The sequence below is a fragment of the Elephas maximus genome, chromosome X (genome assembly GCF_024166365.1).
Source record: "Elephas maximus indicus isolate mEleMax1 chromosome X, mEleMax1 primary haplotype, whole genome shotgun sequence".
NCBI classification, from domain to species: Eukaryota; Metazoa; Chordata; class Mammalia; order Proboscidea; family Elephantidae; genus Elephas; species Elephas maximus.
Genome location: NC_064846.1, coordinates 56,635,905 through 56,659,199, shown reverse-complemented (window position 1 = coordinate 56,659,199; position 23,295 = coordinate 56,635,905). Strand labels below are relative to the sequence as shown.

Sequence of the window (23,295 nt, the reverse complement as noted above, 5' to 3'; positions counted from 1 at the left end):
TCGGATTGTGTTAAAAATAAAATAGAAATCCACCTCTGTGTTCTATTAAATAAAAAGATGGAAAGATATAAACCAGGCAAAAACCGATGAGAGGAGGAGATGCAACATTATCAATATAGGACAGGGGAGAATTTCAAACAGAAAGGTCTAAAAGGGACAAAGAGGGGTACTTAATACTAATAAATACGGTTATAAAACCAAAACTAAACCTGTTGCTGTCAAGTTGATTCCCACTCATAGCGACCCTAACTGCCCCATAAGGTTTCCAAGGAGTGGCTGGTGGATTCGAACTGCTGACCTTTTGGTTAGCAGTCAAGCTCTTAACCACTGTGCCGCCAGGGGTCTAAACATGGTTATAGTACCTAAAAACATAGCAGTTATAAACTTTTATGCAATTAACAATATAGATTCAAAACATGCAATGCAAAACATGATATAAATACAAGGAAAAGTGTTAAATTCACAGTCATAGTGCACCTCTTTCAGTAATCCACGAATTAGCAAGTATACAGAGGATTTGAATTGCATAATCAATGAGCTTTAACTAATCTCTCTAATACAAACAACTTGGTACATAACAGAGAATAGCATTTTTTTTCAAATACACTTGGTTTACAAAATTTGCCCATGTATTAGAACATGCGGTATGGAACCAAGGAACCCTAGTGGCGCAATGGTTAAGCGCTTGGCTGCTAACAGAAAGGTTGGTCGTTGGAACCCATCCAGCAGCTTTTCGGGAGAAATACGTGGCAGTCCTGGGAATCCCATGGGGTAATTCTACCCTGCAGGAGTTAAAAAGAGTGAAGCAGCTTTAAACATACTGGCTTGTAGGGTTCTCTGAGACATAATTTTAAGCTGGGGGTGGGGGGAAACAAGTTGCAAAACTGTATGTTAAATATGATCTATTTACATTTTAATAAGACGTGTTTGTCTATATAACGTATAGATAAGGGCTTAACGCACCAAATTTAGAGCAATGGGAAGTAATTGATTTGAATGAGGATAGTGGAGTTCAAGGGGTAGGTATTACTGCTTTTTCTGAGTTTGAATTTTATACTAGAATGTATTCTTATGGAATTTATGTGTAATTACAGAATAGAAACAACAAAAAAATAAAACAAAATACCCCAAGTATATTTCCATCAGGACACATAGACCCAACTCCTTTTTTTTAAATCAGCCACATTGTATAAATCTAACATAATTTAATCTTTCCTCTACTGATGGGAATCTTATGTTCCTTCTGTTTTCTTTAACCTTTTCAAACGCTGTGATAAATACCCTAGTACACATACCTTTGTGAAACCGTGTAGGTATATACCAAAAACCAAAAACAAACGTTTGTTGTCAGGTCGATTCTGACTCATGGCGACACCACGTGTTACAGGGTAGAACTTGGGTTTTCTTGGCTGTGATCTTTACAGAAGCAGATCACCAGGGCTTTCTTCCGCCGTGCCACTAGGTGGATCTGAACTGTCAATCTTTAGGTTAGTAGTTGTGTGTAAACCATTTGTACAACCAAGGGACTGGTATAGGCATACAAAAAAATTTTTTTTTTTTTATAGGCTGGCTAAATGCTGAAGAATAGAATTGCTGGGTCAAAGAATTTGTGGAACATTATATTTATTATTTAATAGATTTTGCCAAATTGCCCTCCAAATAAAGATTCCATCCAACAGTTTGGGAGTGTCCATTTCTCCACAAACCAGTCAACAACACGACCAAATTTCTAAATTTTGGCAAACTCATAGCTGAAACGTGATAACTCACAATTATGTTGATTTGCCTTTTTTTTTTAATTGTTGTAAATATGTAGGTAACAAAACATTCGTCATTTCTACAATCTTCCCAATACAGTTCAGTGACATCGATTATGTTGATCGTGTTGTTCAGTCATCACGATTAACTGTTTCCAGATTTCTCCATCACCCTTAACGGAAGCTAGTTGTCTCCTAAGCATTGTGTCTTCTTTTCCTCCTGCCTATCACCCACCCCTGGTAACCACTAATAAATTTTGATCTCTATATACTTGCCTGTTCTAGATATTTCATATAAATGGGATCAGACAGTATTTGTCCTTTTGTGACTGATTTATTTCACTCAGCATGTTTTCCAGGTTCATCCATGTTGTAGCATGTGTCAGTACTTTATTTCTTTTTATGGTTAAGTAATACTCTGTTGTATGTATGTACCACATTTTGTGTATCCATTCATCCATTGATGGACATTTTGGCTCTTTCCACCTTTGGACTATTTTGCCTTTTTTTTTTTTTTTGAAGTTGAGCATCTTTTCATATATTTAGCAGTCTTTTATTATCTGTGAACAAATCTGTTCATGTCTTTGGCCCATTTTTCTATTGGGTTGTTTATCATTTTATTAATGATTTGTAAGAGTTTTTGGATTGCTATAAATTAGCATTTTGACATGTTTTTTTAAACTTTAGCAAAGATTTCAAATATTATGTAATGAATTTATTTATCTTTTCCTTTGGTGGATAAACGTAAGTTTGTTAACAGCAATTGTGTTCTGAAAAGCCATCTATCAGGTTCTGTGGCACTGTGGGCTCCTTGGCTGGCCTCAGGGAGGCCACACAGGGGCCCCTCACAGGGGGAGCCTCCTGCTGGGGTATCCGATTTCAGCGTTCTAAAAAAGAGGCTGCCTGGAGGGTCTATATTTAGAGTATGACCGGATGATGTCTGGGGACTAACTTCTGCAAATATTGTAGGGGAGTTCTGGGATTATTCTGAGGGGCTTGAGCCAGCGGTGCAGTGAAATGGGAACAGAAGGCAGGGAATGAAAGGGCCTCTTTCTCCTGGGGACTGCTTGGGATCCTGTACACTGTCATCTGAGGGGTATTGCAGTGATTCACAGTCACCCACAGACCCTCAGCACCATCTCCACTGGAAAGTGTTGAACACTTAAAAAAAAAATCAAAACAGTTGCTAATTCAGACTCATGGCGACCCCACGGGGTTTCAGAGTAGAACTGCCCTCCATAGGATTTCAACGGCTGTAATCTTACTGAAGTGTTACGGTGGTGGCGCTGGGTAGCTTGGAACTGCCAACGTTTCAGTTAATAATTGGGTGCAAACCATTTGCGATACCCGGGGACTTGTTGTTAGGTGCCCGTTGAGTCAATTTTGACTTATAGTGACCCCATGTAACAGAGTGGAACCGTCCCTTACGTTTTTCTAGGCTGTACTCTTTACAGGAGCAGACTGCCAGGTCTTTTTCCTGAAGACCCGCTGAGTGGGTTCAACGTTAGTAGCCGAGTGCTTAACTGTTGCACTACCAGGGCTCCTTACCCAGGGACCTAGCCACTGCTATAATATACAAGAGACTGATACTGGCGATATCGCACTAATGCCATGATAGAAAGATTCCACTTGCTAAGCCTCATTTCCATCAGTGGGAAAGCAGTTGGCCCTTTCATGGGTGTAATGAGGCCGATTTCATCACATGCTGTGGAAAACCCAAAAAAAGCCCCTTGAATGGAGAGCAGGTTACTCTGTGACGTCACTAGTTTCTAAGGCACTGAATCCTTCAGGAATTGGGTCTTCATTGAGTCATCCAGGAGTCATCTATGAAGTTCTAAGACACCTGACAGGAGACCGACCATGAGTTCAGCCAGAACTGCAAAAAGTTGTAAATCCCTTGTGTAAAATGGCCAAGATTAGAAAACTGAATGCCTTTCCAAAGATAAATTTATAGATCACATTGTAAATGTGCTAGTTTTGTTTGGGAAAGTTTTATATTTAAAGTGTCAATAATTGCTAGTCTGTTTTGAAAACTGTGAAACAGCTTATAAAACAAAACAAAACAAACCCATTGCCGTCGAGTCGATTCTGACTCATAGCGGCCCTATAGATCAGAGTAGAACTGCCCCATAGAGTTTCCAAAGAGCGCCTGGTGGATTCGAACTGCCGACCTTTCGGTTAGCAGACGTAACTCTTAACCACTACGTCACCAGGGTTTCCGAAATAGCTTATAATAACTAGAAAATATGTTTTAATGTAGTACCAACGAACGAGTCTCGTTATTTTTACAACATGAATTTTTTTTAATGTCGAATGGAAATGGCTTTACTGCACTTTCCGACTACAAAAACAGCGAATGTATGGTATGGTAACGTTAAAAGAAAAAAAGGAGGGGTTGGGGGAATGTAACCCAAAAGAAAGTTAAAACTAAACTTGTGCGCGCCACTTCCCTTCCTAACACCCCCTTCCCTAGCCAATTTTGGTGCAGACCAGTGGACTAAGAGAGAGGAGGTTGTGTAGGGAGGGAAGTAAGGCTGGTGTTATAGCTTAAGAGAGAAAGAAGATTCCTCAAAGAAGCAGAAAAGGCCATGGCCAAGCCTGTGGAGGAGGGGTGGGGTGGGGTGGGGCGCAGACCCTCCCTGGTAACCAAAGAAGCGCAAACTCCATCCTCAGGGCTGCGATGCCACTTGTGGACCCTGGGATTGGAGAAGCTGGAGATGAGTGACAAGCCTTGCGCGCAGCGACAGAGGGGTGAAGGGGGACGTCTGCGTGTGGGCGGGGTGGGGGGTTGGGGGGTCCTGCTGCGCTGCCCGCCCCCCCCGGGGGAGGGGGAGGGGGAGGGCGAGCTCAGCGGTGACGCGCGGCCCTCACGTGACCGGGAGCTGCAGAGCGACGCAGTCTTAAGTGCAGTCGTCACTCCAGTCTGGGTACCAGCTCCCCGCTGCCTGGCGCAAGGCGGGCTGGCATCGGGCCCGGGCAGAGTGCAGCAGGTAAGACCCAGGGCTCGCACTCCTCGCCCAGTCACAGTGGCCCCCTGACACCAGAAGTGGGAGGGGGCAATGCAGGCTCAAGTTGGAGAAACCTTCGCCTCCGATTCTCCCGACTCCTTCCCTCTATCTCTCCCACCCCATCCCCCCACCTCGCGTCCCTTCCCCCTACCCCATCTTCCCACCCTCCCACCTACACAGGTGCAAGGGAACGGTGAGCTTTGACCGGGCTGAGTGGAAGGTGGGGGAAGTGTCTCAAGAGGGAATTAAGAGGTTAATTAAGATGCCCATCCTCCTCTCTGATTCTAATCACGGACTGCACATACCTGTCCCACCTCCTGCCCATTTCAGTGGAAGGGGCTCGCCACTGTGGTGTTTGCAGAGAAAATGGTGGGCCTTAGTGACTGGACGGCGGGTATGGTGGGGGTGGTTTCTTGGAATGTAGGGAGGGATGTTTGACAACCAAGTTCCTGAATCCGGTAAAGGCGAGTACTGGAATCTGTATGCTGGATGCTGGTCCCATCACTCAGTGCCTTTACTCTTTCCTGTCTGTCGCACAACAGTTTGGTGTGGCACCGTTTGTGGCCAGGCAATGGAAGAAGGAGAGGAGCAAAATGCCCAGGATCTGTGTCAGTGCGTGATCATGGGCACTGTCTGTGAACCACAGAGTTTCAATATAAACTCTACATGACAGGCATTTAGGTGTGCTATGACGGCACTGGGTATTTGGTTGGGATGTGGGACGGGGCTAGCTAGAGGACTTTTCTTAGATTGCATTTACTGACCAAGTTTAGGATTTTTAACTTAGGTGTATGTTGATGATTAATAAAGACAACAAACTTTTTTTTTATAGATGCTTTTATTTGCAACTCAGATAATTTTGAGAATATACCAATTGTTGTCTCAAATGGTATTACTCTTTTTGTGTGTGTGTCTTTGTTGGGGGGGAGGTAGTGGTTTTACAAAAACAAAAGCCTTCCCCTACATCTTGTTTCCTCTACTGCCGGAGACTCCTGGAGATGTTTCCTCTACTGCCGGAGACTCCCGGAGATGATGGGTTTAATGCGGAGCAGATGGCAGGAGGCTGTGATTCTAGAGTGTGGGATCTAGGGGCTTCCATGTCTCCCACCATCCTCCAGTTTTTCAGGTACCCCCACCTACCTGACTGTCTTGATGAAGAAAATGGTGGGCTTTTGGGAGAAAGCCCTAGAATCCTACAGGTGATTTTCAAACAAATTGCCTGTCTTTTCCCTTTTATTTTTCCTGCTCCCCTTTTCCACTCTGCCCATGTCAGTGCTGGGAAGCCACAGGTTCTGCCTGCCAGGAAAATGGGTCTCTGAATCCAGAAAGGCAGGTATGGGAACCCATGTCTTAGATGCTGGGATGTCACACACACTCAACATTCATACTCTTCTTTTTTTCTATCTGTTCCTAGGTCTTCCCATAGGCCCATAGTAGAGTGTTTACCACTGGAAACAAGAGACAGGCAGAGAGATTGGCTTGGAACCATGGAGGTTGGTGTAAAGGTGGGCAGTGCCTGGGGATGACAAGGGAGGGGGGACATAACAGGTGGCTGAGACTTGAGAGTATCTCAGAGGAGGGAACTTCTGCCTTTCCTATACTCTGCCAGATTTCCACAGTGCTGCCATATCCCCTGTTGATTGTGGTGCAGGAGATGGTAGGATTATTGGGGTAAGGGTGGGCTGGAGTATGAGTGAAAGATTTGAGAGGAGGACCACAAGATGGGACACATTAACAAACTGGACCTGGGCTCTGGAAAGACAGGTTTTGGGGTCAGGGACCAGGTGCTTGTCTGTTCTACCAAGGCCTCAGTCTTCATTACCTCCTGTTTGTTTACTGGTCCATAGATCTACCTGTAGGTCTGCTGTAGGGATTGGCACCACTGGAAGCAAAGAAACAAAGAAATTGTCCCAATCAGTATAAACCGGTAAGAGGATGGGGACTGCCTGTGTACACCTGTAGGATGAGTTGGTGGAGACCAACATGCATCCAATAAGGATCAGTGTCCAGTCTGGAGGATCCTCAGCCTCTCCTTTTCCCAGTTACCGTTCCCACTACCCCTGTTACCTACCCCAACCCCAATCCTCAACTTTGTTTTGGTACAGGGGAAAGAGTATGACAGCACTCAGGGGAGTGGGGTGAAATGAAGCGGGTAGAGAGGTAGTTTGCTAATAATATGCCTATCCCATCGAGAACAAATCTCTACTCCCATTTATCCTTCCATTCTGCCTGTCTGTCTCTAGGTGTAAAACTCTCATGAATGAATAGATCTGCTTTATGGTGTATCATCAATCAAGAGAAGGAAAGAGGAAGGAACTGCCTCAGATCATTACAGGTTGGTATGAGAATGGGGAACTATGGGAGTGATGACCAGAGTAGGTCCAGTAAAAATCAAGCTCTGGAGACTTCTCAGTCTCCCACACAAAGCCAGCTCTCCTGCCATCCTGCCCACTGTTCATTTGGTGTAGGGAAATGTGTATGGAAGCATCTTGGGGGAAAATTGTTGGGAACTGGGAAAGATGGCGAGGGGATGAAATAAGAGGGATGGAGACAGTTTGTTAATCATCTACTCTTCCCACCAAATATATGATCTTTTTTTCCCGTCCCACTGTGTATCAATCTATATGATGCAACTGACTTAGAAGAGAAATTTTAGTCCCATTTCCTTCCTCCGCTTCTAGGTCCACCTCCAGTGGCAGCTGTAGTGGCCTTTGAGTGGCTGAAGACCTACACCCAAACCTACCATCGTCTTTCCCCAGCCTAAGTGAGCACTCTCTGTTCCTTGTTCGTGCCTTCAGCAGGGGTGATTACATGGGCCGCATTCAGGAAGTGGGCTGGGTGACTGCAGGACTGGTGATCTGGGCTGGCGCCTGTTACTACATTTACAGATTAACCAAGGGAAGAACCCAGAGTGTGAGGAGATCGACCAGAAATGGGTCCAGAGTCAAGAAGGAGACTGTGGTTGAGGTACAGAACCAGATTTTGGCCATGAGTGAAGCCATGGCTAGGGCTAAGATTGAGACTATACCCAAGGTCAAGATTGGAGCAGAAACTGGAGCAAGAGGTGAGACTAAGGCTGAAGTAGCCCTAGCCACTGCTATAGCCAGCCCCAAGGCCAACTCCCAGGCCGAGGCAATGACTGGGGCAGAGGCCAAGGCAGAAGCAGAGCCCCAATGTGAGGCCAAAGCAGTTGTTGGAACAGTGGTCAAGACAGAGGCAATGACTCTGACTACGGCCAAGGCCGAAGCCAGGGAAGTTTTCAAGAAAGAGGCAATGACTCAAACTGAGGCTGAGGCTGGGAAAGTAGTAAAGAAAGAGGCAGTGACCCAGACCAAAGCTAAAGTTTGGGCACTAGCTGCCAGGTCAGAGGCCAGGAAAGAAGCAATGACCCAGACCAAAGCTGAGGCTCGTACATTGGCTGTAAAAGAGACAGAGATTAAAAGAGTAATGGTGACACAGACTGAGGTCTTGGCAGTGACTAGGGAAGTGGCCAAGATGGAAGCCACAAATAAGACTGGAGTTGTGACTGAGACCGAGGCAAGAGCCATGGAAGAGACTGTGAGTGTAGCCAAGCCTCAGTTTGAGGCCAGGCCTGGTGCCACGGTTGATGCCAAGGGAAACTCAGATGTCATGTCTCCAGTAGTGGCTGGAGTGGGTATGAGGTCCTGTGTACAGTCTCAGGCTGTGGACAAGATCCAGGTTGACGACATGCCTGGTGCCAGGGTTGAGGCCAGGGGGAATTACAAAACCACATTTAGGGCAGAGTCTGGGGCAGACATGAAAGCTTCTACTCAGCCTCAGAATGTTGCTGAGGCCCAGGCTGAGGGCATGCCTGGGGCAAGAGTTGATGTCAAGAGTAGTACAAATGCCATGGGTAAGGCAGGGGCTGGGGAAGATATGACAGCTTATATACAACCTTGGACTGTGGCCAAGAAACAGGCTGAGGCTACGCCTGGTGCCAGGGTTGATGGCAGGGGAAATACTAATGTCATATATAGGGCAATGACTGGAATCGACATGAGGGCTGCTTTTCAGCCTCAAGCTGTAGCTGGTACTCAGGCTGAGACCATGCCTGATGCCAGGGTTAAAGCTAGAGGCAAACCCAAGGCCAAATCTAAAGCAAGGGCCAGGGCAAACCTGAGGGCCAATGCCCAGGCTGAGACCTTGTCTGATGCCAGGGTTAAGGCTAGAGGCAATCCCAATGCCATGTCTAAGGTAGGGGCTGGAATAGACACGTTATCCTGTACACAGCCTCAACCTGTGGCCAGTGTCCAGGCTGATGAAAGAATTAAAGCTAGGGCCAATACCAGTGCTATGTCTAAGGAAGAAACTGGAACAGACACAAAGGCACAGCCCCAAGCTACAACCAAGAGCCAGGTTAAAGCCTTATGTAGTGCTAAACGTAAGGCTAGGGGCAAAGCCAATGCCAAGTGTAAGACAAAGGCTGGGACAGACACGAAAACCTTTGCACAGGCTCAGGCTGGGAATAAGACCCAGGCCGAGGTTGCGTCTGATTCTAGGGTTGATGGCAGCGGGGATCCTAATGCCATTTCTAGGGCAGGGGCTAAGGCAGACTTGAGGACCTGTGGTCAGCCTCAGGCTGTGGCCAGTTCCCAGGCTGAGGCCTTGCCTGGTGGCAGGAATAAGGCCAAGGTCAATCCCAATGCTGCATCTAAGGCAGAGGCTGGGGCAGATACAAGGGACTGTGCCCAGCCTCAGACTGTGGCCAGTCCCCAGGTGGAGGCCTTGCCTGGTGGCAGGAAGAAGACCAGGGGTAATCGCAATGTTGTGCCCAAGGCAGAGGCTGGGGCAGATATGAGCGACTCTGCCCAGCCTCGGACTGTAGCCAATTCCCAGGTTGAAGCCTTGCCTGATGGTAAGAATAAGGCCAGGGGCAACCACAATACTGTGTCTAAGGCAGAGTCTGAGGCAGATACAACGGACTCTGCCCAGCCTCAGACTGTGGCCAATTCCCAGGCTGAGGCCTTGCCTGGTGGTAGGAATAAGGCCAGGGGCAACCGCAATGCTGTGTCTAAGGCAGAGTCTGAGGCAGATACAATGGACTCTGCCCAGCCTCAGACTGTGGCCAATTCCCAGGTCGAGGCTTTGCCTGGTGGCAGGAAGAAGGCCAGGGGTAATCGCAATGCTGTGTCTAAGGGAGAGGCTGGGGCAGATACAAAGGACTCAGCCCAGCCTCAGACTGTTGCCAGTTTCCAGGTGGAAGCCTTGCCTGGTGGCAGGAAGAAGGGCAGGGGCAACCGCAATGCTGCATCTAAGGTAGAGTCTGAGGCAGATATGGGGGACTCTGCCCAGCCTCAGACTGTAGCCAATTCCCAGGCTGAGGACTTGCCTGGTGGCAGGAATAAAGCCAGGGCAAACCTCAATGCTGTGTCTAAGGCAGAAGCTGGGGCAGATGCAAGGGACTCTGCCCAACCTCACGCTGTGGCCAGTTTCCAAGTGGAGGCCTTGCCTGGTGCCAGGAATAAGGTCTGGGATAATCCCAATGCTGCACCCAAGACAGAGCCTGGGGCAGATAAAAGGGACTCTGTCCAGCCTCAGACTGTGGCCAATTTCCAGATTGGAGCCTTGACTGGTGCCAGGAATAAGGTCAGGGGCAATCCCAATGGTGTATCTAAGGCAGGGGCTGGGGCAGATATGAAAGATTCTGCCCAGCCTGAGACTGTGGCCAATTCCCAGGCTGAGCCCTTGCCTGGTGTAAGGGACAAGGTTATGCCCAGGTTTGAGGCAGAAGTCATAGCAGATGTTGAGGTCTATGCAAATCCTAAGGCTGAGGCCATGCCCACTTCTGAGAGTGAGGGTGGGGAAGACATTCAGGCCCTCAGAAAGACTCAGCCTAAGGTCCACCACTATTACTGGAATGGGATTGGTATTGAGGATTGGATTGCTGCTGAGCGGTGGATCAAATTTAGGTTTCAGGCCAGGGATGGATACTGGGAGAATAGTATGTCCTGGGCTGGGGATGAGAATGAAGTCAGTATTGAGTCCTGGAGTGGGGCTAGTGATGAGGCTAGTATTCATAGGTCCTGGGCTGCGACTTGTGATGAGACCAGCATCAAGTCCGGGCCTGGGGCTGGGGCTGGAGGTGGGGCTGAAAATGAGGTTGGTATTGGGTCCTGGGCTGGAGCTGGGGACCAAATCAATGAAGGGTCCTGGGTCACTGAGTCTGGGAACCAAGCCAGTGGTGGGCCCTGGGCTGGGGGTCAGGCCAGTGAGGGGCCCTGGACTGGGAGAAAGGACAGTGGGAGTTCCTGGGCTGGGGCTGGGGCTGGGGATAAGGCCATTGGAGGGTCCTGGACTGGGACTGAGAACCAGGCTAGTGGGGTGTCTTGGGCTGTGAAAGAGGCTATTAGAGCATCCTGGATTGGGGCTGAAAACCAGGCCAGTGGAGAGTCCTGGACTGGGGCTGAGGAACAGGTCAGTGGAAGATCCTGGAATGAGGTTAGGATTCAGTCTAGCAAAGGGTCCTGGGCTGGGGCTGAGGATCAGGCTGATGGTGGGTCTAAGCCTAGATTTGAGGATCAGGCCAGTGGGATAGGATCCTGGACTGGGGCTGGTGGCCAGGCTGGTGGAAGACCCAGGTTGGGGCCAGAGGACCAGTCCAGGGGTGGGTCCTGGGCTGGGGCAGGGGATCAGGCTGGTGACTGTCCCAAACCTGGATATGAGGATCAGGCCACTGGAGGAGGGTCCTGGGCTGAGTCTAGGCCTGGGAATGAGGCCAGTGGAAGGTCTAGGCTGGGGCTTGAGGACCAGGGCAGTGGAGGGCCCTGGGCGAGGGCTGAGGACCAGGTCACTGGAAAGTACATGTCCGAGGCTGGGGACCAGGCTGGTGAAGGATCCAGGCTGGTGTCTGAGGACCAGGCCAATGGATGCTTTTGGGCTTGCACTAGGAATCAGACCAGTAGAGAAGGATCCTGGGCTGGAACTGGAGGCCAGGCTAGTGGAAGACTCAAGCCAGGGCCAGAGGGCCAGTCCAGTGATGGGCCATGGGCTGGCACTGGGAGTCAGGTCGGTGGAGGCTCCTGGGCTGGGGCTAATGACCAGGCTGGTGGAGTACCCAAGCTGGGACCAGAGGACCAGTCTAGGGATGGGTCCTGGGCTGGCACTGGGAGTCAGGTCAGTGGAGAGTCCTGGGCTGAGGCTGGGGATCAGGCTGGTGACTGTTCCAAACCTGGATTTGAGGATCAGGCCACTGGAGGAGGGTCCTGGGCTGGGTCTGAGCCTGGGAATGAGGACAGTGGAGGGTCTAGACTGGGACCTGAGGACCAGGCCAGTGGAGGGTCTTGGGCTGGGATTGAGGACCAGTCCAGTGGAGAGTCCTGGACTTACACCTGGCACCAGGCTGGTGGAAAGTCTAGGCCAGGGCTCTCAGACCAGTCTAGTGGTGAGTCCTGGGCTGGCGCAGTGAATCAGGCCAATGAATCTTGGACTGGGGCTGGGGATCAGGTTGGTGACTGCTCCAAACCTGAATTTGAGCATCAGGCCACTGGAAGAGGGTCCTGGGCTAGGTCTAGGCCTGGGAATGGGGCCAGTGGAGGGTCTAGGCTGGAGCCTGAGGACCAGGCCAGTAGAAGGTCTTGGACTAGGGCTGAAGACCAGGCCAGTGGAGAGTCCCAGGTCAGGGCTGAGGTGGCGGCCACCAAAGGATCCTGCTTTGGGGCCGGAAAAGAGACTAGTATAGGGTCCTGGTTCTGGGAAGGGGAAGAGGCTGGTACTGTGTCCAGCCCTGGCGGTAAGGATAAAGCCATTGCTAAATCCAGATCAGGGACTGGGGAAGAGACCATCATTAGTTCTGGGTCTGGGGCTGAAGACAAGGTCAGTATTGGGTCCTGGATACAATCTGATGATGCATCCTACGGGGGTTCTTGTGCAGGGGCTGAAGGTGGGGCTGAGGCTAGGATAGGGTCTTGGTTCTGGGATGGAGATGCAACCACTCAAGGGTCTAGTCTTGGGGCTGAGGGAGAGCCTGGCGTAGGATGCTGGACTTTGGCTGAGGATGTAGATGAGGAAGAGCTAAATAGCAGGTCCAGCCCTGATATTGAGGAGATCAGTTTAAGGTCCTTGTTTTGGGCTGAGAGTGACGACAGTATTGAGTTCAGACCCAAGACTGGGAAAAATGTCAAATTTGAGCGTGGCCCTGGGGATAAGGCCAAAATCCAGGATAAGTCCGAGGCTTCTGGTGAAGTCCATGAAAGCTCTTGCTTTCCTGATAATGAGAACAGAAGCCAAGGAAAATCTAGACCTAAGGCTCAAGCCAATATGTCAGCTGAGTCAAGAGGCACATACTCGTCTGTGGTCCCTGGGGCAGGAATGGGGTCATGGGCTGGAGCCATGATCTGGACAGAAATAAACTTTCCATACCAAAATGAGTCCTGCCTCCCACCTGAAGATGAGCTCAGAAAGCAGATCAGGGCCGGGGAGAAGATTCAGCCCTGGGCCTGCCGCTGTAAACGTGAAGCTAATATGGATCCTCGAGAGTTTGAAAAACTCATTTGCATGATTGAGATGACTGAGGATCCTTCCATTCATGAAGTAGCTAATAATGCTCTTTTTAATAGTTCTGTTTATCCCTGTTCCCAAGAAGTCGTTCGTAATGTAGGTGGAATCTCAATTATTGAAAGCTTGCTCAATAACCCCTACCCCAGTGTTAGGCAGAGGGCTTTAAATGCGCTAAATAACATCTCAGTTGCTGCTGAAAATCATAGGGAAGTTAAAACATACATAAACCGAGTATGTGAAGACACCATCACCTATCCTGTGAATTCAAGTGTGCAGGTAGCCGGACTAAGATTGATAAAGCACCTGACTATTACCAGTGAATATCAACATATGGTTACAAATTATATTTCAGAATTTCTTCGTTTGTTAACTGTGGGAAGTGGAGAAACTAAAGACCATATTTTGGAAATGCTTTTGAATTTCTCTAAAAATCCATCTATGACAAAAGACCTGCTCATTGCCAATGCACCAACATCCCTGATTAACATCTTTAGCAAGAAAGAGACAAAAGAGAATATTCTTAATGCTCTTTCACTATTTGAAAATATAAATTACCATTTTAAAAAAAGAGCAAAGGTATTTACCCAGGACCAGTTCAGTAAAAATTCCCTTTACTTCCTGTTCCAACGACCTAAAGTGTGTGCCAAGAAACTTCGAGTCTTAGCAGCAGAATACAATGACCCTGAGGTGAAAGAAAAAGTTGAGCTATTAATAAGCAAACTCTGATTGGCTGTATGGTTCCAAATAAATTTGAATAATATTTTGGTTTTGTAGCCTGGAAGTAATGTACATTGTAAATCACATTATAACTTCAAAACTGATGTGACCTATGATGGCCTATAGCTGGACCATTTTATGAACACCAAATGAGCTCAAACTTGTTCTGAAAATATATGTGTTGATTTTTATCTTGCCTGGATTAAGATATTTTTAGTATGTTTCATGAGCAGAAACTGAACTGATTCCACATAAGATAATCTTTGGTCCTTTGCGTGGACTTATGTTTATACATTTGAGACTTTATTTTTATGTTATCAATAAACTTGTGTGTTTTAAGCAGGGAAAAAAAAAAGAATCGTCCTCGTCTTTGAGTTTATAATCTATTTGGAAAGGCGAGATACGGGGAAACAAAAAGATGATCACAGCCAGATGCTTTTCATGGGTGCTTAGAGGAGGCAGAGGCTGCTGCTGGCAACAGCGCTCAGGAAAGTTTTACAGAGGAGGGGACGCTTACGTAAGCTGGGCTTGAAGGCTAGGGCAAGCAAGGGTCAGAAGGGCATTTCAGGAGGGAGGGGTGGTGGGAAGAAAGCATGGGAGTGGGAATCCTGCTCCAGAGAGGAGGCTGGCCTGCCTGGAGTGGAAAGTGGAGAGCAGAATATTGGGGGATGGAGTTGGTCAGTGGGGTGAGCTCTGTTGGCGAGTGAGGTGTCTGAGTGTTACTCCATCCACCCCTGGGAGCCACCAAAGCCTTTTATGACCAGAGGAATGACTGTATGAAAGGAAAACGAATGTGGCTGGTCTGTGTGAAGGATGGGTTGTAGTGGGGTGGGAGAGGCGTGGCAACTGGAGTTTGGAAAACGAGTTAGGAAGTTACCACCATAGTCTAGGCATGAGATGATAAAGGCATGGAATTTCACCGGTGGCCGTGGGGATGGTAAGGGGAGGATGGACGTGATAGACCCTTCGAAAGATTAAGTGCTGGAACCTATTCTGGGGGCATACAGAGAGGGACAATTTTATGATTCAGTGGGTATTTGATAGGAAAATGTCCTCTTTCGGCTGTGGGAACCATGGTCTCGGGGAACATCTAACTCTAAAGAAAATGTTCTACATTCTGCTTTGGTGAGTAGCACCTGGGGTCTTAAAAGCTTGTGAGAGGCCATCTAAGATACCCCACTGGTCTCACCCCATCGGAAGCAAAGGAAAACAAAGAAAACTAAAGAAAAAAGGGAAAGATTAGTCCAAAGGACTAATGGACCACATCTACCACGGCCTCCACTAGACTAAGTCCAGTACAACGAGATGGTGCCTGGCTTCCACCACTGACTGTTTTGACAAGGATCACAATAGAGAGTCCTTGACAGAGCTGGAGAAAAATGTAGAACAAAATTCTAACTCACAAGAGACCAGACTTAACTGGCCTGACAGAGACTGGAGGAACCTTGAGAGTATGGCCCCGGACACCCTTTCACCTCAGCAATGAAGTCACTCCTGAGGTTCACTCTTCAGCCAAAGATTAGACAGACCCATAAAACAAAATGAGACTATAGGGGCACACCAGCCCAGGGTCAAGGACTAGAAGGTAGGAGGGGAGACAGGAAAGCTGGTATTGGGGAACCCAAGGTTGAGAAGGGAGAGCGTTGACATGACGTGAACTCACGACTAGGATGGCTCCTCAAAGGATGGAAAAAACAATAGTCCACATTAAGTGAGGTATAAATGCCAGAGTGGCCATAGAAGATGGTGGAAGGAGGGATTAAAGGCTCAGAGACCTGGGCATGACAGAATAAATACATTATATAAGATCAGAAAATCCTCCAAAGGACTATGTTCTGTAGGAGGACCCAAAGGATACATCATTTACCAAAGCTATAAGGAATGCACTGATGAGAGGGGCACCAGCATCACTAAGAAGTTCAGTGGTGGCTTGCCTCTGAAGGCAAGGGCTCAGAGTAGGAGAGAGCATTACAATGTTGGAGAATTAGAATCACTAATAGAAATGATGGTGATCCTGAAACAATAGAGGCAGGATTGCTGCACTTAAGTGTTGGAAGCCAGGTAGATGCAAATATCATAATGCACAGCACTGTCAGAGTGGCAGGCATGGAGGCGTGACCTGCAGAGAGCTATGGAAAATGGTTAATAGAGCACAACACCCCTGGGGAATGGTTAATAGAATACAGATGGTCAATAGAACACAGTGCCATGGGCAAAATAGATAGGCAGCCATCAATTTGTACTCAGTCTGCCCAATCAAAAGAAATCAAACATGGTCAAGAGTGTGAAGGAAGTTGCCTCAACTAAAAAATCACAGTTCCTTGCCCAGCTCTAGACCTAAGCCAATTTTTTTTTTTACCTGGAATACATTGTTTGAAAGAGAGGCTGGGTGCTCAGGAAGAAGAATCTTACAACATATGCATGACAATGATTCCTCCAGTCCTTCATTTTGAGGACTGACACTGGGTTCGAGTTGATGTTGATACTCAGAGACCTGAAGCATCATCATGGCCACCCTGTTAGAATAGGGGCCAGGCACTAAATGGGATCCTGGCTTAGGTCCGACTTACAGTTGATCCACAGACCTACCTGGTGGTCACTTTTCTGGTCTCTGAGTGTATAACTGAAATGGGCTTATTTGGCAGTCCACATGTCACCTTGAAGACTTCATTTCACTTTGAAGACTAAGGTGTGCCTGACCCAAGCCATGGTATTTTCAATCGCATCATATGCATGTGAAAGCTGAACAAAGAATAGGGAAGACTGAAGAAGAATTGATGCCTTTGAATTGTGGTGTTGGCGAAGAATGTTGAATATACCATGGGTTGCCAAAAGAACGAACAAATCTGTCTTGGAAGAAGTACGACCAGAATGAACGCTCCTTAGAAGCAAGGATGGCTAGACTGCGTCTTACATACCTTGGACATGTTGTCAAAAGGAATCAGTCCCTGGAGAAGGACATCATGCTTGGTAAAGTACAGGGTCAGCATAAAAGAGGAAGACCCTCAGTGAGGTAGATTGACACAGTGGCTGCAGCAATGAGCTCAAGCATAACAACGATTGTGAAGATGGCTCAGGACCGGGCAGTGTTTTGTTCTGTTGTGCATAGGGTCACTATGAGTCGGAACCGACTCGATGGCACATAACAACAACAACACATTGGAGACCTTGGTAAGACACATACACTCCAGAGGATGGGAGATAAACCCTGCAAAGATCCAGAGGCCAGGCATACAAAGTACGATTTTTCAGGGTGGAATGGTCTGGGGCATGCCAGGACATTCCCTCCAAAGTAAAGGATACATTATTGAATTTTTCACCTTTCCCATGAAGAAGGAAGCTCAATTCCTGGTAGGCCTCTGAGTTCTGGAAGCAGCACATTCCATACTAGAGATTATTGTTTCCGTCCCTATACTGGGTGTCTTAGTTATCTAGTGCTACTATAACAGAAATACCACAAGAGGATGGCTTTAACAAAGGGAAATTTATTTCCTCACAGTAAACCTAGTGCTGTCGTAAAGTAGGCTAAAAGTCCAAATTCAGGGTGTCAGCTCCAGGGGAAGCCTTTCTCTTTCTGTTGGCTCTGGAGGAAGGTCCTTGTCATCAATCTTTCTCTGGTTGGGGAGCTTCTCAGCACAGGAACCTTGGGTCCAAAGGATGTGCTCTGCTCTTAGCGTTGCTTTCTTGGTGATATGAAGTTCCCCTGTCTTTCTGCTCGCTTCTCCGTTTACATCTCAAAAGGGGATTGGTTTAAGACACAATCCAATCTTGCAGATTGAGTCCTGAGTCATTAATATAATTGCCACTAATTCCACCCCATTAACATTATAGAGATAGGATTTACAACACGTAGGAAAAATCGCATCAGAAGACAAAACGGTGGACAATCACACAATACTGGAAATCAAGGCCTAGCCAAATTGATACACATATTTTGGGGGGACACAATTCTATCCATGACACTGGGTGACACAAAAAGCTGCCAGCTTTGAGTGGGACCTAGAGCAGAAAAAAACCCTGTTGCACATCCAGGCTTTAGTTTCAAGCAATTTTCCAACTAGGTCCATATAAAAGATAGAGCCTATAGTGTTAGAAATATCTGTGTTGGGAAAAGATGCCATGTGTAGTTTTTGGCAAGCCCAATGGGAAAATCAGAACTTTGACGCCTGTGATTCTGGAGCAAAGCCATATCATATGCAGTGGAGAATTATACACTTTTACAAAACAGCTCCTGACATGCTACTGACTCCTGGTAGAACTGGAATGCCTGACCATAGGACAACAAGTGGCCGTGCAGCCAGAACAGCTCATCATGAGATGAAGTCTGTCAGATTCACCAAGGTATAAGGTTGGGCAGGCTGAGCAATAAGACGGACGTTTTACATATAGGATCAAGCACAGACAGAACCGGAGGATGCAAGTGGCTGCACAATCAGGTAGAGTAGATCCTCCGTGATACTCACTACTGCGGCTCTGTTGGATGCACAATCAGTGCACCAGTCCCTCAGCTTACGCCTATGGCTTCATGGGGGAGCCTTTATGACAAGCTGACTGAGGAGGAAAAAACCCCAGCACTTTTCACAGATCGGTGGTCTTGATATGTGAGTATCAGCAAGTGTAGCAACTTCAGCCTGAGAAAGGCGTGGTTACCAGGGATGAAGGTCTGGGTCATACCACCATATAAACCACCAAGATCTAGAATTGATAGTGGAGGAGAGAGACGATCATTTACAGCTTTGAGACCAGCTTGAGAGCAGTGTTGGGGGCTGTAGTTTGTCCCACTAGCATTCATGTCATGTTTCCCCCAAGAAGAGAGGCCATCAGAACTCTGAAGGAGCTGATCCCAGAACTTACCTGAAGAAGTGGATCTGGGCAGCCAAGGTGTGGACTGTGGTGGACACTGTGATGCCCTGCTTAGAACTCCCTTTAGCAATTAGTTGCTTCAGTTGCTAGAAATATTGCCATCAGAAAGCCCTTGACTGTCAGCTCCCTTCAGGGATTGCCTCAGCTAAAGAAAGCTGCCTTGCTCAGGATCATACCCCATTCTCAGGGTAGCCTACATCCAGTGACTCATTGATGCTAAGTTGCATCTTACTGTCAGAATTCCCTACAGGTCTGCTGAGGCCTTCGGTTGACAGTGCATTGACATTTGGCTTCTCGCTCTGCTCGTTCCTGCGTCTTTCCCGTTCCTCCCACAAGTGTTGATCTCGGGAGCACTCCCTGATAAACCTCCTACACTCTGATCTTTGTCTCAGAATCTGCTTCCTTGAGGAATCCAATCTGTGACAATGCGTTATCCTTGTTATCTATCTGTCTGTCTGACTTTCTATCTATCTTTCTGACTATGTACTAAAATAAAGAGTAATGCGAGTTGTTAAATATTGCAAAATGTTCTTCAGCTGCCATATGCAACTGTTGAAAACGCTGCACAAATTTTTATTACTTTTGGAATCAGAAATTGGAAAATGAAGAGAAACAAGAAAATGGACACTGGGCACTATTGGGGAATGATAGTTTGTTAAGGAAAAAAAATAAACTACTGCATTTATGCTATCTGAGAAGAAAGCTTTGACCAGTTAGTTTTTTCTCTTCCCTAAGTGCTTCCATTGCTTGAATCTTCCCTGTGGTCTGAAATAATGTCTATCTCCTGTGTTAGCTGTGGTACAGTCCACAAATCTTCATGACATTTGGACACAGTTGCCTTTTCTTTAGAGGCCATTGAGCAACAGATGCAGAAAAGCATTTTCCTGGAGCCTGAACCATGTTACTCAAAGAGCAGATGTTTAGGGTTACGAGTTGCACTGTGCCAGCAATGAACACCAAATCTCATGTGACAGAGGCACTTATGTATTCTTTAATAAATGTGTGTGAGCAAGAGATACAGGACCCTCTAAAGCACGGAGCCTAGGGAAGCCCTCGTGACCAGTTCTAAGGGTAGCACTGAGGCTAGGATAGCAGTGAGCAACATCCCTAGATATTCTGGACAGTTAAATGGTCTTATGGCTAGTTCTGGGCTTGGCTCTGGTCCCAGGTCCCCAGATTTTTACTCTAGTGTAGTAGCTGACTCAGGGCTCAGGGGTTGGTTTAAGATTTTCGGTAAAGTGGCCCTTCTGGGTCATGCACATGTGAGGAAACATTTAACACAACTTTTGTGTGTGTGTGGTAAAAAATATATGTAACAAAACATTTGCCATTTCAACTTTGTTATGTGTACAATTCAATGGGATTAATTATGTTTACCATGTTGTGCAACCGCCACCAGTACCAATTTTTGAAGATGAAAATACAATCCTTCCTCTTGGGCAAAAAGGCCCATTTCTGGGAATTGCACAAACAGATTAATTGCCCTTAAGGCAGTGTAGTATAGGAGAAAGAGTACGATCTGGAGTAGGGGATGAAGGGGGAGGGCAGTAACATTTCTCTTCCCCCTTCTATTTGTAAAACATAAAGAAGCAGGTTTGAGAGGGGAAGAGGATGGATCTTCATTTGACATTTTTGAGTTTGAGGTGTCCGTGAGATTTCCAACTGGAGATGCTCAGTGGCCATTTGGAAGTGTGATCTATAGCTCAGAAGGAAGGCCTGGGCTGAAGGTGCACGTTATGGATGATAACTAAAGCCAGGGAGTGGGTAAGGTAGCTCCAATGAGGGGTTATAGGTTGGAAAAACCTACAGAAGCCTGAGGAAGCTCAATACACACAGGACTTTTGCAGAGGCAGAGAGAATTGGAACTCAGTGTACAGCCTCCCGTCAGTATCACAATGCGTATCTCTGTACATTCTGTACACAGTATTGGAGTTGTACTGCACACACAGTTCCAGGACCTGGCTTTTGAAAGTGTAATTTTCATTGTTGTAGAGTACCATAAGGCTTATAACAACAACAACAACAATAACCACCCCAGCAGAACCTTGCCTCATTCTTCCCCACCCCAAATTTCTACTTCCCAAAGACAATCACTTTTAAATCCTTTAACTGTTTTTTTCCGGTATCATCTACGTATTTCTAAATAACCTGTTTATACTTTTCTTTCTTTTTTTGTTTTAGTATTATACAACAGCTATGACGCCCTACAATGAATGGAAGGATTCCGTTGTCTTACACTTCCTTCTCCCACCACAACCGTACTCTTCCCACGTTCTCCCAATACACTGTTGTTGTATATGTCTTTTTTAAAATCAATATTCAATGTTTATATAGTGTATATGTAAATATTATTCACAGCTGAGCCATGAGAAAGAACAGTAGTTAAGAGCATAGACTCTGTCACCAGACAACCTAGTTTCAAATCCTGGCTTTGCACACGCTAGCTGTGTGATCTTGGGCAGATCTCTTTACCGCTTTCTGCCTCGCTTTCCCCCTTTTCTTGGCTGCATGTGCCTGGAATAGAGCTTTTTTTCACATGGATTTGGGGGGTGGGTGGAGAAAGACGGAGGGGATCATGGCTCAAATGCCATAGACTCTCACTTTTCTTTACCGAGATTTGGTAGATGTTCTTGAATGAATGTTTTGCCTTTGTTTTTCTTCTTTTGTACGTCTTTAGGAAAATTTTTAGAGTTTGAATGACTTTAAAAAATAATTTTCACTAGTTAAATTGTTGTTTTTCTGGAGAGAGGATCTACAGAGATCCTTACTCCATTATTATGGGAGCCCTGCCCATCTCTCTCACCAGAGTCTGTTGTTTTACGGAAGCATGCGTTTTCTGGGACGCAGGACACAGGGGAATGAATGTGGAGCGCCTGGAAGTTTTGTACACTTTGGAACACAATTTGATAGTGTTTTCTTTTATAAAGTTGTACATACTATATTACCCAGCAGTTCCACCCCCTCAGTATTTACTGAAGAGAAATGAAAACATAGGCCTACACAAAGATCTGTACATGAATATTCATAGCAGCTTAATTCATAATAGGCCAAAACTGGAAACAGCCCAAATGTCTGTCAATACATGAATGAGTAAATTCCACACAATGGAATACTACTTAGCATTAAAGTAGCTAATTATGTATACAACATGGATGAATCTCAAAGGCATTATATTGAGTGAGAGAAGCTGTACACAGAAGAGTACATACTGCATGATTCCATTTTTATGAATTTCCAGAATAGAAGAAAAGAAAAACTATTCTAAGGTGAACAAAAATCCACAGTGTTTGCCTCTCTGGGGAAGGAATGAAAGTTGACTTGGAAGGCACACGAGGGAACTTTCTTGGGAGATGGGGATACTTTATATCATGACAGGGATTTGAATGACATGGTGTATCATTGATCAAAATTGAATAGCTAAGATACCATACATTTAGATACATTTCAATGCATCTAAATTTTTAACGAAATAAAAAATAACCTAAAATAATCGAGTGCAGATTGAAGTATAGATGTTGAGAATTACTGAAACTGGGTAATGGATTTCTGGGGGAATAATTATACTATTTTTACTTTGTAAATGTTTGAAATTTTCCATCATAAAAGCTCAAAAGATTAACTACCAAAAATTATCCATCTGGGAATGGAAAAAAGATGTATATTCTAAGCAACTCTTTGTTTAAAGAGAAGATAAAATCAGAGATTATACAGTCTTTATAAATAACACTGGCAGTGACTGCATCCATCCAAGTCGTCAGTTCCTGCAAGAAGGCCCCTCCTCCATGGCTCCAGCTCTCACTAGGCTCCAATAATAGTATTTCTTCTTCTTTCCCTTTTACACCTGGGTAACAGCTTTCTAGGAGCCCTGGTGGCACAGTGGTTAAGCAGTTATCTGCTTACCGAAGGGTCAGCAGTTTGAACCCACCAGCTGCTCCTCGGGAGAAAGATGTGACAGTCTTCTTTTGTAAGATTACATACGGCCTTGGAAAACCTATGGGATAATTCTAGTTTGTCCTATAGTGTTGCTATGACTTGGAATTGACTCTAAGGCAATGAGGTTTTTTTTTTTTTTTTTTTTTTTTTAATAAAAGCTTTCTACTACTGCTAGTCTCTGGGTGTCTCAAAATTCCTAGCTGGATCTCTTAACCTTGCATAAGCCTCTGTAAGTAGCTCCTACATTTATGTCTTTTGAACTATCTGAGTTGAATTCTTTTTTCCTGTTGGGACTCTGACTGATGAAGATGTGCGGTTGTAAGGCCTAGAACAATTGCAGCTATTTTGCTTCCATGAAAGTGGCCAGCTTGAGGATAACCTTATATTTAAGCAAAGGCATAACAGAGCATAACATAGAAAAATTAAGCCAATCATAATTAAATTGTACTTCAAGCCAGACATCTTCTGGATACAATTTATTGGAATAAGAATAGGTGGAT

General features: G+C 46.2%; 1 protein-coding gene across 8 annotated transcripts in view; it reads left to right on the top strand.

Moving 5' to 3' along the window:
* The window catches only part of ARMCX4 (armadillo repeat containing X-linked 4), a 68,631-nt gene that overhangs the window by 38,187 nt on the left and 7,149 nt on the right, over positions 1-23,295 (top strand). The window contains exons 1-6 of one of the 8 annotated variants that reach the window (XR_007515925.1): positions 4,654-4,747; positions 6,180-6,258; positions 6,613-6,692; positions 7,009-7,100; positions 7,447-7,529; positions 21,044-21,120. Coding sequence is in view for 6 of the 8 variants with exons in the window: in XM_049872739.1 (XP_049728696.1) it covers positions 7,577-14,008 (6,432 nt within the window). In the remaining 2 variants the exon portion in view is untranslated. Of the gene's footprint in view, positions 1-4,653; positions 4,748-6,179; positions 6,271-6,612; positions 6,693-7,008; positions 7,101-7,446; positions 14,383-21,043; positions 22,915-23,295 lie in introns of those variants that run through there. The other 7 variants (XR_007515924.1, XM_049872734.1, XM_049872736.1 and 4 more) reach the window with 7 other exon arrangements.